The sequence below is a fragment of the Euphorbia lathyris genome, chromosome 8 (assembly GCF_963576675.1).
Source record: "Euphorbia lathyris chromosome 8, ddEupLath1.1, whole genome shotgun sequence".
Classification (NCBI taxonomy): domain Eukaryota; kingdom Viridiplantae; phylum Streptophyta; class Magnoliopsida; order Malpighiales; family Euphorbiaceae; genus Euphorbia; species Euphorbia lathyris.
This window is the reverse complement of record NC_088917.1, coordinates 44,811,621-44,827,156: the sequence shown is the minus strand read 5'-3', so window position 1 is coordinate 44,827,156 and position 15,536 is coordinate 44,811,621. Positions and strand designations below refer to the sequence as shown.

The 15,536-nt window shown below is 35.5% G+C and overlaps 1 protein-coding gene across 2 annotated transcripts; it reads left to right on the top strand.

Annotated features, from left to right (window-relative positions):
- Positions 1-3,663: 3,663 nt before the first annotated feature.
- Positions 3,664-14,752, top strand: LOC136202419 (protein ANTI-SILENCING 1). 2 transcript variants are annotated; one of them, XM_065993025.1, is made up of 12 exons: positions 3,664-3,901; positions 4,412-4,797; positions 5,100-5,268; positions 5,372-6,390; positions 7,739-7,768; positions 7,984-8,076; positions 8,251-8,329; positions 10,060-10,150; positions 12,127-12,235; positions 14,032-14,148; positions 14,275-14,353; positions 14,453-14,752. In XM_065993025.1, coding segments are annotated over exons 2-12 (2,133 nt in total). In that variant the 5' UTR covers positions 3,664-3,901; positions 4,412-4,452; the 3' UTR covers positions 14,455-14,752. The 2 variants fall into 2 exon arrangements, 1 of the variants encoding a protein (XP_065849097.1); XR_010674434.1 differs by lacking the exon at positions 12,127-12,235.
- Positions 14,753-15,536: the final 784 nt, after the last annotated feature.

Here is a 15,536-nt window from a genome sequence, read left to right as displayed (position 1 = left end):
GTCTCCGGGGGTACCAAGTTCGTTGCCTCTATTAAAAAGGGCTTTATAGGCATTATATTTCGTCATGCCTGTGTCTCGACGAGACAGGCTTCCAAATGGGGCAAAAGGGCCAGATTTTCTTCGTTTTGGTCCCTGGGCTTCCGAAATCTGCTCTAATGGTCCCTGACGAATCCCAAAAGTGCTCTGACGGTCCCTGAATTGTCCGGAATTGCTCCAAAAGGCTCGGGTCTGGTTCGGGATGTTGGGGTTTAGTGTCCTATAGACAATTGTTCTAGGATACAAACTTAATGTAAATGAATTGTTCTTTATATCATTTGTTTAATGAGATATATGTTTTATAACTATATAAAGGCAATCCCTTTTAAGCACTAAATAAAGTCTAATAAAAGGAAATCCGTAAGTTTATTTAAAGTGATTATAAAGTGTTCATACAAGCATGAAGTGAGACAAAACTTTATAGTAAACTGATAAACTTAAAACCACCCCAAGTCAAGTGATATGTTTGGGATTGACATATCACTGTTGAGACTTGTATGTAACAATGTCTTCTGTCCGACAGAAAGCTGATCTCACAAGCTTCATATATACAGATATCTGGACAGTTACATAGATCCGATGAAACGTTGTTCATTAGGATTGGGGATCCGATTTGAGATAACAGGATGGGTAGATTCATCCTTGTCACCTGTTCATCTCATTGGTATTAATAGGTATAACTAATCCTCAGACTCAAAGGAATGTTAATTGGTCATCTTGAATTACTGAATGTGAGACTTTGATCCTGTTGTCCCACGATCCTTAACAGAGATGACTCTGGGGTGTGAACAGCAAAGGTTGGGTGTCACAGGAGGTAATGTCAGGGTAGTTATACATTAGATTGAGCATTTATCACTCCCGATAAATGGGAGATACATCCAAGGATCGCTTGTGGAAGACTCGACTCTAAATCCTTGCAAGGTGATAGCTTAAGACTTGAAATACATATTTCACTTAACCTATCTATTTGAGTTGACTCGGCCTGAACAAGTAAAACGAACGTCTGACTTGACATCATCCATAGTCATAAGATTCAGTTCAAGGATGTAGTTGATAAAGGATCGAATTATACTGTAACTAATACGGAAAGGTTAACGACAGAATCAACTTGTCTTCTTAACGGACTCTGGGGGAATGATTACGGACTTGCCAATAACATACTCAGTACATCATTCCATTATGCAAAGATTAAATATAATTCTTGAAGAAATTAATTTAATGGTTGCATACGACCAGAAGTAGTAAGAACCTAATGGATCACATATAAGACTTGGAACCAAAAGAGAGATGAATGTTATTAATTGATGGAAACCCAATTGAGCCCAATAAGGCCCATTTAATTAAGGGGGGCCGAAATTTATATATAATTAGTAAGTAATTATTTTGATTCTATTAATCCTAATTTGATTAGGAATATGAATTAAATTAATTAAGAGATAATTAAGTTAGGAGTTTTAATTAGATTAATATACTCCTATTATTATCCAATAAGGTTATTTATTATTATCCTAGATATATTAGATATATAGTGAGATAATAATTAGGAATTCTATTCCGAATTGAATTCCTATTAAGTAACCTAATCCTATCTAACTAGGGTTTAGATACAAGTAATTATATATACCCCCTACCACATGAATTTCGACTAAGCCACCTTATTCCTCCCTTTGTGATTTTCGAAATCTTCAACTAGAGAGAGAGAGAGAATTCGACTCCCCCAGTTCGTGGACAAGAATTCATACGGCTTCCATCGATCGATTAATTTCATCTATCTTCTTTTTCTTTGATCTTGTGTTGATTAATTAGAGGCAATCTATTTTGGTTGCATCTCATACGGTTGATTCTAACTTAATCTCACTGTGTTTTACTTTGTGCTTGGGAACTCGGAGAAGAGTTGTGGGCACTTCATTAACAACGGTAGATTGTTCATCAAAAGGTATTTCTTCTTATCCCTCTTTATATGAAATAACGATTAACGGATCCTATGGTTAAAAGGAAGTAGGCTAAAATTTTTTATATTTCCGCTGCTATACCTTAGCCTAATTTCCAACACGGGAATGCTCAAATAGGCCTAAAAACACCTGAAAACCCAAAAAACGCCATAAATACTAGAAATTACTTATTCTAACTAAACGGTATAAAAACGATTCTAAAACTGAAAGGAAATAAAGCAAAAAGGAGCTAAAAGGGGCCTAAAAACCCTATACAAATGGGAGCTATCAGTTAGTGATAAACATGTGTCATTCTAGAGAACGAGGTGGCCATTTTGGGCTAGATAGGACAGTGGCCAAAATCCTTCAATGTGGGTTTTGGTGGCCACAAATGCATGGTGATGTTGTAACTTTTGTTAAATGTTGTGATGCATGTCAGAGAGTAGGAAATATCTCTAGGAAAAATGAAATGCTTCGACAAGGCATACTCGTATGTAAGCTCTTTGATGTTTGGGGCATAGACTTTATGAGACCTTTCCCTAAATCGCATAACAATCAATACATTCTAGTTGCGATTGATCATGTCTCAAAACGGGTAGAAGCAATAACACTACCCACGAACGATGCTCGAGTAGTGATAAAATTCCTGAAAAAGAATATTTTTACAAGATTTGCCCCCCGAGCTATCATCAGTGATGGGGATCCCCCTTATGCAATAAACAATTTGACACATTGCTCCAAAAGTATAACGTAACTCATAGAGTGTTGCAAATAATTCATTTTTTCAAACGACTCATATAATAGGACGAAAGGAGTATTATTTTAATTTATTTTTAATATATTAGTTTAAGTGAGTTTGAAAATTAATTTTTTCTCGCTTGACTCGGCTTGTTGTAAATAAAATATGGACATGTCTATGTTTAGATAGAATAATTAAATGTTAAGTTGGATTAGATCATATTCGAGATCAATCCAATCATTGAACATGTCTACTTTTCACTTCCTTCATTTTATTTAGGCTTAATAGACATCCAACCCCTTAAACTTGTAACTTTTTTTCACCTGGCCTCCTTAATTTAGGGGACAACCTCTCAACCCCCTAAACTCTCCAAAAACATCATATACAACCCCTTACACCACTATGTTCGGTCAAAATATTGACCCATTTAGAAAACACGCTTGACTGTTGACTACACAAATGCCACGTGTCATTTTTTATTAAATTTTTCCATATTTGTGCGAGGTGCTGTCGCTGTTTGTCGTCGCAGCCTTATCGAGGTGCTGAGCTTGGCGATAGTTGTCGTCGAGGTGAAATGTATCCAAGTGTTACAAAAATGACACGTGGCATTGGTGTGGTCAATAGTCAAGCGTGTTTTCTACACGGGTCAATATTTTGACCGAACATAGGGGTGAAAAGGGGTTGTATGTGATTTTTTGGAGAGTTAAGGGAGTTGAAAGGTTGTCCCCTAAGTTGAGGGGGCCACGTGAAAAAAAGTTACAAGTTTAGAGGGTTGGGTGCCTATTAAGCCTTTTATTTATTTTTGAAGACTTCCTTCGTTTTAGGGAGAAATCTTTCATACTATATTTTTTCATTAAATATATTAAAAAATTAATTAATTTATTTATTTTGGAAATAGTTAAAATAGAGGGAGGGGGCACATTTTACCTATAAATATAACAAAAACAATGAGGGTTTTGTTATTTGGAGAAAACAAAAGAAACAGCACCCCTCTGTGCTCCCAAATCGCTAGGGATTTTATCCCAAGAGAGCAACATCACTGGTCCCTTTGAAACTGCTATCTGTGTTTGCTCGTTCATATTCTCATTGTCTCCCGTTGGTGTTTATCGCTACTGTTTGTTTTCAAAGTTTGAGCCCAAACGCTCCAGTTTATTTTCGTTGAAAATAGTTTCTGCGGAAAAGAAACTCGAGTCAGGTACGTTATTGCTTTTTATTTTTATTTTTGAATGATTTGTTTTGAGCCACATATGATTTTCATGACACTACCGTGCGGATTTGGCGAAAACTATGTCATATGTTTTTGTTGGATTACTTGAGAATTTTGGTTATGTGGTGATATTATGATTGTGTCTGTGAAGCAAGGAGAGTAAAGGACTTTGTTACTGATATTGTAAGATGTTGCTCCTATTAATTAATCTGACGCTATCAGTTTATTGTGCATACAATTAGGGTTTCACGCTCCTGCTGTTTAAATATTTACTTATTCAACGTACTTCTGCAATTTCGTGTATTAGCTGGAAAAGAATTATCACATATATTATAGTTAGTTCTGTTGCTTCCCTAAAATTGCTTTTATGATTGTCTCAATCTTAATTACTACTTGGCGCTTTCATGATAATTTTAGCTATCTCATAATGTTGATCAAGGTTAATTGCAAATGATATACAGTACTAATTGCCTTTTCTTTGTTCCTGACCTTTTTTAGGTTTTTCATTTTGGAAGTTAAACCAGTATAAGTATTAGAGTATGGTACAGGAAAATGAAGTTGAGAGTATTGAATTCAAGTGGGGCATAAAGAGAGGACTTGGTGGGAAGAAGAAAGACGTACAATTTTACGAATCATTTATGTATGACAGTGTGGAGTATCGGCTTTATGACTCTGTTTATATGTATATGGAAAGCGAGCCAGAGCCTTTCATTGGTAAAATTATAAAAATATGGGAAACTTCTGATAAGACGAAGAAAGTGAAAATCTTGTGGTTTTTCCGCCCTTGTGAGATTTCAAATTATCTTCAGGATAACACAGCTTCTGCCAATGAATTGTTTTTGGCATCTGGTACAGGTGCAGGACTTGCCAATATTAATCCTGTGGTAATGTTATTTTACTACTGTAATATTTGCATTGCAATTCCAACATAGTATTCTATGATATGTTGATTAAGCAAATTGAGACCCTTTTTTTATATCAAATTTCTATATTGTTTTTTTCGTATAGTTTTTATAATTGTCTTGTACTTTTTTTTTTTTTGTATACTGAAATGTGTTTTTAAATTGAAAGGCACTTTTCCACCTTTTATAAATGTGTTGCACTATCTGTATAAGCAATTGACCTGTTTTTCTATATGTGTTGCTCTCTAATATATGCTAAGGCGGAGGTTTTTTTTCAAAACCAGGAAGCAATTGCTGGAAAGTGCAATGCTGTGTGTATTTCGAAGGACAGTAGAAATCCTCAGCCCTCAATTGAAGAATTGGAAATGGCTGACTTCATATTTTATCGTACATTTGATGTTGGGCGATGTGTGATCTCAGAGAAGATAAATGATGAAATTGCAGGAGTTGATGGTATGTGTTATTTGTACTTCAATTCTCCCACAGTTGATAATTTTTAGTTGATTAGTGGTTGATTTGTTTTCTGGTATGTCCCATGTTTCTGTAATTGGTGCAGTCAAGCTTTTGTTTAACAAAGTCAATAGTCACAAAGATACCTTTGAAAATAATTTACATACCAATGGAACTTCAGTTTTGCCTGAGAACACATTAGGGGAATCCAAAACTCTGTCAGTGGATGGCGATCGTAGTTCAATTGATATTTCAGTAATTCAAAGAGCAAATTCTAAATTTCCGGTGTTTGACGTGAAATCTCCACTTGCACAAGATCACGAGTTGGCTGAAATGGTTAAGGTTGACCATACACCTGAAAGTCTATTTGGTGGCAAGAGCAAATCAAATTCTAAAGGTAAAGAAAGTGCAATTGCCAAACATAAATCTTCTTTGGGAGTGAAGTACACTTCTAATATAGGTGGACAATTAGGTGAAGAGTCCATGCTTGATGAACTGCAAAAAAATATTGCAACTAATACAATTGATTCAAGATCTAATGATAAAGAGATTTTAGATTTGAAGCTTGGGGTGGAATCGAAATCCGTACTTGAAAAAGGAAATGCTCCTAATATTGTTGTAGATATAGGGAAAAGGATGAATAATAATGGGCGAGAGAGCTCATCATATGGCAAGATCACTTCAAAGTCTAAAGATCATTTGGTAATGGGTGGAATTGAAGTTGGTAAGTTCTCTTCTAGTGTTGTTAAAGTTAATGATAAGCTTAAATCTATGAAGGTTTCTGGGAGAGTGGATGAGGGACCACGTAATATAGAACAACTAGATGGTTCTGAGAAAGTGTATGATGAAACTAAGAAGAAAATAGTGCAAAAATTGCATCATGATTCCCGTGGAGGTGAATTCAAGCCAGATCAAATGCTTATTGCTTCTAGAGAGAAATTTAAACGAGAGTGTGCGAAGGATTCCCATGGGAGTGAGAATAATTCTTCTAAGAAGCCAAAGCTGGACGAGCAAGTTACGAGCTATGTTGACAATCAGTTGCCTAAGGCATCTCCTACGGAGGCTACGAATGTTGTAAAGAGATCGTCTAGTAAAACATTTGAAGTCACTCCAAGAGAAGAAGTTGTAAGTTACTTTGCAAGGTCTTCAATTAATTGCTTACACCAATGTGATAAGTTTTTATTTTTTGTCTCATCCATTTGGCAAAGAAAATGAAATTAATTTGGTATCATATTAGAATGTTGTCATACAAGGTTAAGAGGAAAGTTAATACCTTGCTCGATGTATTGGATAACATATTTAGAGCATGAGGTCCATTAAATGGTTAAGGCTTACCAGCTCCTAGAACTTGTTTATTTCGTATCACCAGCTCCCTAAACTTGCTTATTCCGTAACAACTAATTACAAAAGCTTATTAAACCTAAATTATAAAAATACATCTTCATCTATTCAAGAGGTAATTTTTTCTCTTCTCCTACTTTTCAACCTATTATAAGAGTTAGTTGTTATGAAATAAGCAAGTTTAGGGAATAAGCAAGTTTAGGGAGCTGGTGAGACACTTGCAAAGTTCAAGGAGTTAATCTACTTTTATAAACAAGTTTAGGGAGTTGGTGAGAGACTAACAAAATTGAGGGAGCCAATCTACTTTTATGGACAAATTTAAAGAACGGGTGATGTATTAGGCCAATGGTTAAAGATGATAACTTATTTAGGGATGTAAATGAGCTGAGCCGAGCTTGAGTACGGCGAAGCTCGGCTTGAAAGCTCGTGAGCATGCACGATTCATAATGTTCATGAACATGCTCGTGAGCAAGCTTCGATTGATTATTTTTTTAATAATAACATTTCTATAGAGGGGGAATGGAAAACAACGTAGTTTTGTGTTAAAAAAATTTCAAATCAATGTAATTAACAAACATAATTACTGAGTTGTTCGTGAACGAAGTTCATGAACTGAATTAAAGAGCTGCTCCTGAGCAAAGCTCATGAACAAGCTCGCAAACAGCTCACGAGCTCGAGCTCGTCAATTTTCTAACGAGCCGAGCCCGAGGCTCAAGTACAATAGGGTTCACCTGGTGAGGGTCTTACCAAATCGTTCGATCCAGGCTTACTAGTAAGGTGAAATTTCAATAAGCCTGAATCTAGCGGTGCCTGAAAGTGAACCCCTCTGATGTCAAGTATACCTATTCCTTATGGCTTATGAACCTTATTTTGATAACTTATATGGTCGTACATTTTCCCAACTGTTCTTGATATGTGCAAAAGGTTAGTTTGTGTCCGCTAGTAATTTTCCTTTTGGTTCTCATTGTGTATAATGGAAGGTCTGCTCTGTTTTTTTGCTTGATCTACATTGCTTCTTTTTAATTTGACCGTGCTTATTGGAGTCCTATATTTACTTCCTTTTTGTTCATTGATTTGTAAGGCATGGTATGTGTGCTGACTATATATTACTTGTTTTGTTCTATGTTTGCAGGAAAACAAAAACAAATGGTTTAATGGACTCGTGAGTATTCATTTTCCACTCTTTTTAGTGTGTTCTATTAGCTAATTATGTTCCTTTTGTTGCATTCCTTCCTCTCTACCCTTTACTCAATGCATGAGTAAGGGTACATGTTTAATACCATATTTATCACTTTATTCTTCGAAGGTTGATGCATTACAAAGTAAATTCAGTAATTCATCTTCATTGATGAACTTTCCTTGCATTTTATTCTTTAGGCTTGGAAGGAGTGGATACCGAATGCTCAAGAGCAAGGAAGGCTTGTCCTGCTCCAGAATTTGGATCCATCTTACACTGTTAAAGAAGTTCAGGTAATTAAAATTCTTCTTGTGCTCCATACTATCACGCTAATTCTCCAGATGTGGTTGTTGATTGGCATCTATCTTCCATTATATCTAGTCTTTCTCATCGTTTCTTTTTTCACCATGGCTTGAGGTTTGGAAATTTCTTTCCTACTTATGTGTAGTTTAATTACCATGGATCAGGATATTGTTTGGCATGCATTTGGAGAAAGTTGTTCCGTGATGCTGATTCAACGTACTGCTGTTTCGAGCCCTTATTCTGGTGACAATCACATTGACTTGTTATTTCTTCATTTATTGCTATCATATTACTCCCTCCTTCCCATAAAGATAGTCTACTTTAAGTACAATTTTTACATATTATTTTCCTTATATATACATGATGACTATTTTCCAATTTATAGTTTCAAGTATAAATTAATAAAGGCCTAATACATCCCCAACTCCCTCAAGTTGTCCAAAAACAACAATTGACCCCTGAGCTTTAAAACGTTACAACTAACCCCTTCAACTTGCTTATTTGGAACAAATAACCTCCCAAGTTGCTTATTTGGAATAAATAACCCCGAAACCCAAAAAAACAATGAACATAACATTACAGTAGAAATAAAAGATGTCCAAAATATCTACTAGTACATATACATTAACAAAAGGGCATAAAACGCCAAAAATCATAAATATTAACCTATTTGAGGGGGTTGTTTGTTCCAAATAAGCAAGTTGAGGGGGTTAAGGTGGACTAAAATAGAAATATGGGCTATCTCTGTCGGACGGATGAAGTATTACTTTTCTTATAGATTTATGAGATGTGTTAAATTTTACTCATTGGAAGAAATGGGCTAGCAAAGGTAGGGAATATTGGGTAGCTTCATCTAAAATTGGTCAAGATTTGAAGTTTTGTTTCAAGGGAAGGGAAGGGAAGGGATTACCTTTTTAACTTTTGGGTTTACACCAAAATCCTCTAATCTCATTGCGTAACCCCCTTAAGGCTTTCTATTCTCTTTCACTTCCTTTACTACCTTGCACTTCTATCCTCATAAAATTCTACTTTAGTCTTTATTTTACTTTTTACTTTTTTGGTTTGGTACATATACTTATTTATTTTTACTTTTTTTATCCTTGGATTAATTTCACTTTTGATCATTGTACTTGTATATTTTTGTTTTTTTTCCCTCGAAAATATTTGACCAAATTTTACTTTTTAATTTTCTTTTTGGTCCTTATTTATACTTTTTTTTTATCCCTAGACTAATATCATTTTTTACCTTTGCACTTATTATTTTGTTTTTAAGATATAATGTTTATGCATTTTATTTGATTAATTTTATTTCAGTTTCTCCCTGTTTGACTGTCTTTTGATTTTAATGATTGAAGTAGTTGATTTTAATTTCTACATTTAAATGTTATCTCTTTTGAACCAAACAACCACATAGGGAATCAGATGTATATTAGAGCATCTCCAATAGTTCATACCCACAACCACTCAATATACATGCCACATCATCCATTTAGTAAACTTCATTTTATTAAACTATCTAACTCCAATGGTTAAACTCTATAACCACTTAATCATAATGGATCTATATCTATATATCTATATATATATATATATATATATATATATAAAAGCAAAAGCTCAATAAACATTGAGCGATTGATAAGTGCTCAATATATTAAACTCACTCCAATGGGAGAGAGTTTAATAAAGGAGTATATTGAGTGGTTCATCTTACTCCATTGGAGATGCTCTTATTCCATTTCTGGAACCGAAACAAACGTACCATGGAATTTAGGGTCATTCCATCCCTTTCTCTTTCTCCTTGTTTCCATTTCTGGATTCCATTTCGTTACCTTTGCGCGAACCAAACGTCCCCTTGAAGACTAGATTGCATGTGTAATAATGTCTATTACATGCTCATGTTTGTGTATGAAGAAAAATTGAATGCAAACTTGGCATTAACCTATTTCCTTGTGACAATTTTTATGATGTAGGTCAAGCTTTAGTTATATTCAAAACAAGGCAAGCAGCTGAGAATATTGTTCAGAAATTAGATGAAGTTTGCCTTTTTCTATCAAATGGGAGGTAAGTGAAGCTAAATACCCAATGACTTTTGACATTATGTGATGACTTAGTTTATTTTGATTAACTTTTATATAGGTTTTTTGAGGTAAAAGTTATATTTGTTTTGTCCATCTATTGAACAATGTTAGGAAGGCTTCATAGAGACAACTTACATTTCCCTTGCACTCACATAGGTATTAGATGTGCAAAGGGCTTTGGCTTTGGCTTTGAAAAATGCAAATATCTAAATATAAAGATTTAGAATATTTAACCAAGGAAATAAATGGTAGCAGTCTCCGAGGCATCTATATGGAGATATATATAATTGCAAACGATTGTGTGGATGCTCCAGGTAAGAAGTGCCAAGTAAGAAGCGCCTACAAGTGGGTAGGAGCTACCATCCTTGTAAAAGACCATATCCATAGAGTGTTGGCTCTTGTAGAGCCTTTCCTTGGGATGAAGCATGCAAATGGGGATATTTCCATATAGTTTGCTTTAGGGTTTAACATTTTTCTGTTACCCTTAAACTTTGAGACTTCGATGAGTAACAACATCAACCATGAATGTAGTTGGATTTGAAGGCTAGTGGATGGAAAGATTTGTGGATTGTTCTTTTTAGATTTGAAGCGCAAAGAGATTGCTATTGTTAGAAGTGGAAGACAACAATGGATGGTGTTGCAGAGGGTAGTTCAAAATGATCTAGCCGTCGATAGAGGTCAGGGATGATAGTATATTTCCAAAGTTAAGCTCACAAGTTACAAATGCTGGGTATAGTTATTCAAAACTTCAAGTTGGAGTTATTGAGCTCACGAGTATGGTTTTGTAATGCAATGGCATGTGGGTTAGGTGGATTTTAACACAAGCTTTTAACAAGTTATCATGGATGGAGGCCTATGATTCTATTCCATATAGAATTTATTGTTCATGGAGGTAATAATATATTTAAAAGAGCTCATTGGTGGTAGGGGTACGAGGCATTAAGAGAATTTATGGTTGGTGGAGGTAATATATACCACAAAAGCTTATGGGTGGAGGCAACATTTTCAAGGTAGAGAGCTCAACATTATTAGCGTGAAGCGTTTTCCAATATTTTTGATCAATATATTTTCGCAGGTATTGGTGTCATTAGGCCCACATGTAGGCATACATTAGAAATCATAATAAGAGCTATGGGTGGAGGGTTATGAGGCATGTTTATTGGTGGAGGCAACATTTTCAAGTTGGAGAGCTCAACATTATTAGGGGAAGCGTTTTCCAATATTTTTGCTCAATATATTCTCGCTGGTATTGGTGTCATTAGCCCATGTAGTGAAATCATTTCCCAATGTAAGAGCAACACATGAGTTTTGAAGTTACTAATGAAAGAGCCAAGTTTTGTGATGGCATTTGAAAAATGAGTTCTTACATGTAGTCAAAGGCATTAGAGATCATAATAAGAGCTATGGGTGGGGGGTTACGAGCCATGTTTCCCTCCCATAGCCTCTTTTGCTAGTTTGTGCTTATGAAAGACTATGTCCATGCATGGGTCATTAAGTGTGCTCTTATCAGCGCTCGACTCCTTTGGTGTATCTCAGATTTCAAATGCGCACCTAAAGAATTGAGCTCATCAAGCACACATTTTTCATCCAAATTAGCTAAATGACATTTTTGATTTGATTCAAGAGGTTGGGCGTTGTCTTCAGAAGCTCGATTGGAATTATACAGTGTCCAAAACTTTGATTGAAACTATACGATATGCATAATGCTCATTTTGTTGGCTTCCTCATCGAATGAGATGTAATATATGCTATGTCAACTTATATCAACCGTATGACATATCTTTAATGATGGCATAACATGCTAGGGGACTGAAGTCATTATGTTGAAGTACTAGGTATTTAAGTGACCAAGAAGAGTTCTTGTTACTTTTAATCTTTGCCTTGCGATTATTTCTATGGTACTAAAAGCTTTGCTCATCTTCTCTTTTCCCCTTTTTTGATAATCGTTTTCATTTGTAGGCCTCTTGTCGGGAGCATTGCGAACATTAGTTTTCCTGGAAGGCTGCAGTCGACATTTTTTGGTCATATCTCAATTGATAGAGTTAAACTCCAAATGCAACGAGAGATGGTAAAGATAACACTCTCTCTCCATTGTTCCTTGCATGCACATTGAGTTCGAATGGACTATATTAACCAATAGCTGCTACGTGGATGAACATAGCTACGTTAAGATCGTGGCCTTGATAATAGTAGTTCACACAAAGCATGTTGTAACATATCGTAGTAGTTCCTCCATCTTGGATTTGGGATTCTATCGTTTATAAGCTTGCAAATTCCACTTCGTTGTGATGATTTCGTCAAGGCGTTCAGAGGTAGCCTATAAATGCAACAATGGAGAACATCAAAGTAGAATAAGGGTGCGAGAGGAAATGAAGGGGGTGCATGATCTTGGTTTTTAGTTGACTTGGTGCTCGGTTCATTGTAGAGCTAGGATTCAAAATTTGGGGGCATAGCAACCCCAACTAGGATCTCAAATATTCGTAGATCCTCTTTATGTGCGGAGGGTCAACTGGAACTACCCCTCCCAGGGTGGATTCTAGGAGACCCTAGGAGAGCGGGCGGGGAACAAACCTTGTGCACACCTCCCTCCGCCTCCGGCTGGGCTCTGAGGAGAGGTGGGTTGGGGGGGGGGGTAAGTTGCACCGGTGGTCACTTAAGTTTGGGGTTTTTTTTTTCACAAAGGTCACCGAACTTCACTCCAATGAAGCCATTGAACTTTCCTTTTTATTTCAATAAAATCATTTCAGCCAATTCGGATAGAAAAAGTCGATGGAATAGTAACACGGTAGCCATGTTGGAAAGGAGTTGCTTTGACATAGGACATAGTAAGGAAGAAAAGAAAACTTACTTTTTTGGTTGCCATGTAGCAATTTCAAGCAGTCGGGTTAAGTAAATAAAAAGCGTATTTTTTTTTCATGTGGTGGATGTCATGTAAAAGTCATTCATTTTCAAGGTGGTTGGCACATCACATACTTAAGTTAAATGTCATTATTGCTTTGACATATGACATTGTGAGGAAAAAAAGAAAAGTTACTTTTTTTGGTTGCCACGTAGCAAAAGCAGTTGGGTTAAGTGAATAAAAAGCGCATTTTTTTTGTCACGTGGTGGATGTCATGTAAAAGTCATTCATTTTCAACGTGGCTGGCACATCACATACTTGAATGGATTTTTCTTTCTGAGCTGGCCGGAATGACTTTATTGAAATAAAAGAAGTTCAATGCCATTATTGAAAAAGAATGAGGTTCGGTGATATTTATGGAACATACCCTAAACTTCAGTGACCATTCGTGCAATTTACCCAACTATTAAGGTTTGCTATTAGTTATGTGCTGGTTTTCATAGTAGTGTTGTGTTCCATGTGTAAAGAACGAGGAGTTTTATTGATCTTTAGTGTTGGCTCTTCTCTCTCAAGAACTTGTAGATGTATCCTCTCCCACATCCATACTGCCCCTACAAGAGTCAGCATATGACTAATTTCTGTCCTTAAAGCCAGCTTGTCAACAAACTCCTCTAACAAAATTATGTGTCCCCTTCATATCCTATCCTACCTTTATTCCCTCTATACATTCTCCTATCAAATTACCTAGCAGAACTGCTGATGTCAAATTTCATCAGTCATACCAACCTAGCCGTTCTTTTATGTCGGCTATGATAATACTCTTATCACGAACATGGCGTTCTGTTTTTTGTTGGATGAGAAGTCCAAGTTCCTTTCTTAGCAAGGTGCTTGGCATTAATGTTCTAGCTTGCATTTTACTTTTCTCTTCATTGTTGGTTCTTAGGACTAGGTGTATAAAAGTATGCCTAGAGAAGATTGTCGTCTTTTCTATTTCCCACACCCCATTTGATGTGTTTTTGGTGCAGAAAGGAGCTGTTTCTACTTCACATTGCTCTCAACCAAACACGGTTGAATATGATTTGGCTATTGATTGGTGCTTGTTACAAGAAAGATCAGAACTAGAATGGAAAATTTTGTACAAGGTTGGGAGCTAGTACTGCCTGGTTGTAATTATATATTCATCTTTTGTTATTTTTATGCATTACCCTGTTTATGTCGTTTTGTGCTTGGAGTTCACTCACGAATTGGTTTGTTGATTTTTATTTTAGCGACAAGGGAGAGAGTTAAGAGACCTCAAGGACACTTTGAAGTCCAAAAGAAATGAAGCAAGCATGCTTGGAGCTAGTTGTAAGACCTCAGCACTTAAGTATTCTACATCTCCCCATTTCTTCTCTTAATGCCTGTCTCTGAACTGAAGCATGGTTTGGCATTTTCAACTTTTGTCAGGAAAAGTGTTCTTTATGATAAAGATCAGAGGGGGTTAGTTAAACAGCAAATATATGAAGAAGGTAGATATTCTGAAAGTTCTATATCTTGGCAGTTTTGCGGAAACGAAGGGTAATATAATGCACACAAGGACGGCATCTTCTTTTTGCTGGCAATCAAGGAGATATTTTGGTTTAACTTGTGTTAATGAACTAAGATGGGTTAGTTCTGTGGTGTTGCCTCCTTGATATTAGCATGCTATGATGTAATATATATTGTATGGATAATGCAGTTTTCTTCCAATTTTTTTTTTTTGTTGGCCATGAATGTCTTACATGATACAACAATAGATAGCCCCTGGGATTCTGCTGACTACCTAATTGTTCTTACTGTCGTTTCATCAAGTTTTGCTTGGAGGAGCTAACACATAAAACGATATCGCAAAAACATAACATGTTTGGTACTTGCTAAATATTTTTACTGGATTTGTGAGTATTTCACTTGTTAGAAACTCTTGGCGTTCCTATCTATTCAAATTTTGGTCTTTGCCCTTTTGATAAGAGTGCATTATCCTATTAACCATTATGTATGTTTACATAAATAACTAGAACTATATATATATATATATATATATATATATATATATATATATATATATATTATATATATATATATAGGGGAGGGATCAAGTGAGGACACTTTGTTAGGTGAGAACACTCAAAACTACGTCGTTTTGAGTATAAAAATCAATAAAAAACACTTACTGCTACTTGTGGGATTCAAACTTGGGCTCTCCTATCTACACTCCACCCTACTTACCACTAAGACAATTACTTCTTTTGTTCATCATATCACACGCGCTGCTTAATATAACATTGTATTAGTAGTTTCTATTGTTTAATATTTGACGCATTCACTTATTAATATCGATTAAATATGCATAATAATGAATTATTAATAGAAAAAAAAGAACTGTGCATAATAATGAATTATTAATAGAAAAAAAGAAATGTGTATAATAATGAATTATTAATAGAATGAAAAATGAGAAAAACAAAAAACACGAAAAACTTAAAAAAAATGCAATAAAAAAGACGAAAAACAA

Coding starts and splice junctions, on each gene's coding strand:
- LOC136202419 (XM_065993025.1), top strand. CDS start 4,453: ATGGTACAGGAAAATGAAGTTGAGAGTATTGAATTCAAGTGGGGCATA. Junction 7,769..7,983: donor ACAAATGGTTTAATGGACTC/GTGAGTATTCAT, acceptor TTTATTCTTTAG/GCTTGGAAGGAGTGGATACC. Junction 12,236..14,031: donor TCCAAATGCAACGAGAGATG/GTAAAGATAACA, acceptor TTTTTGGTGCAG/AAAGGAGCTGTTTCTACTTC.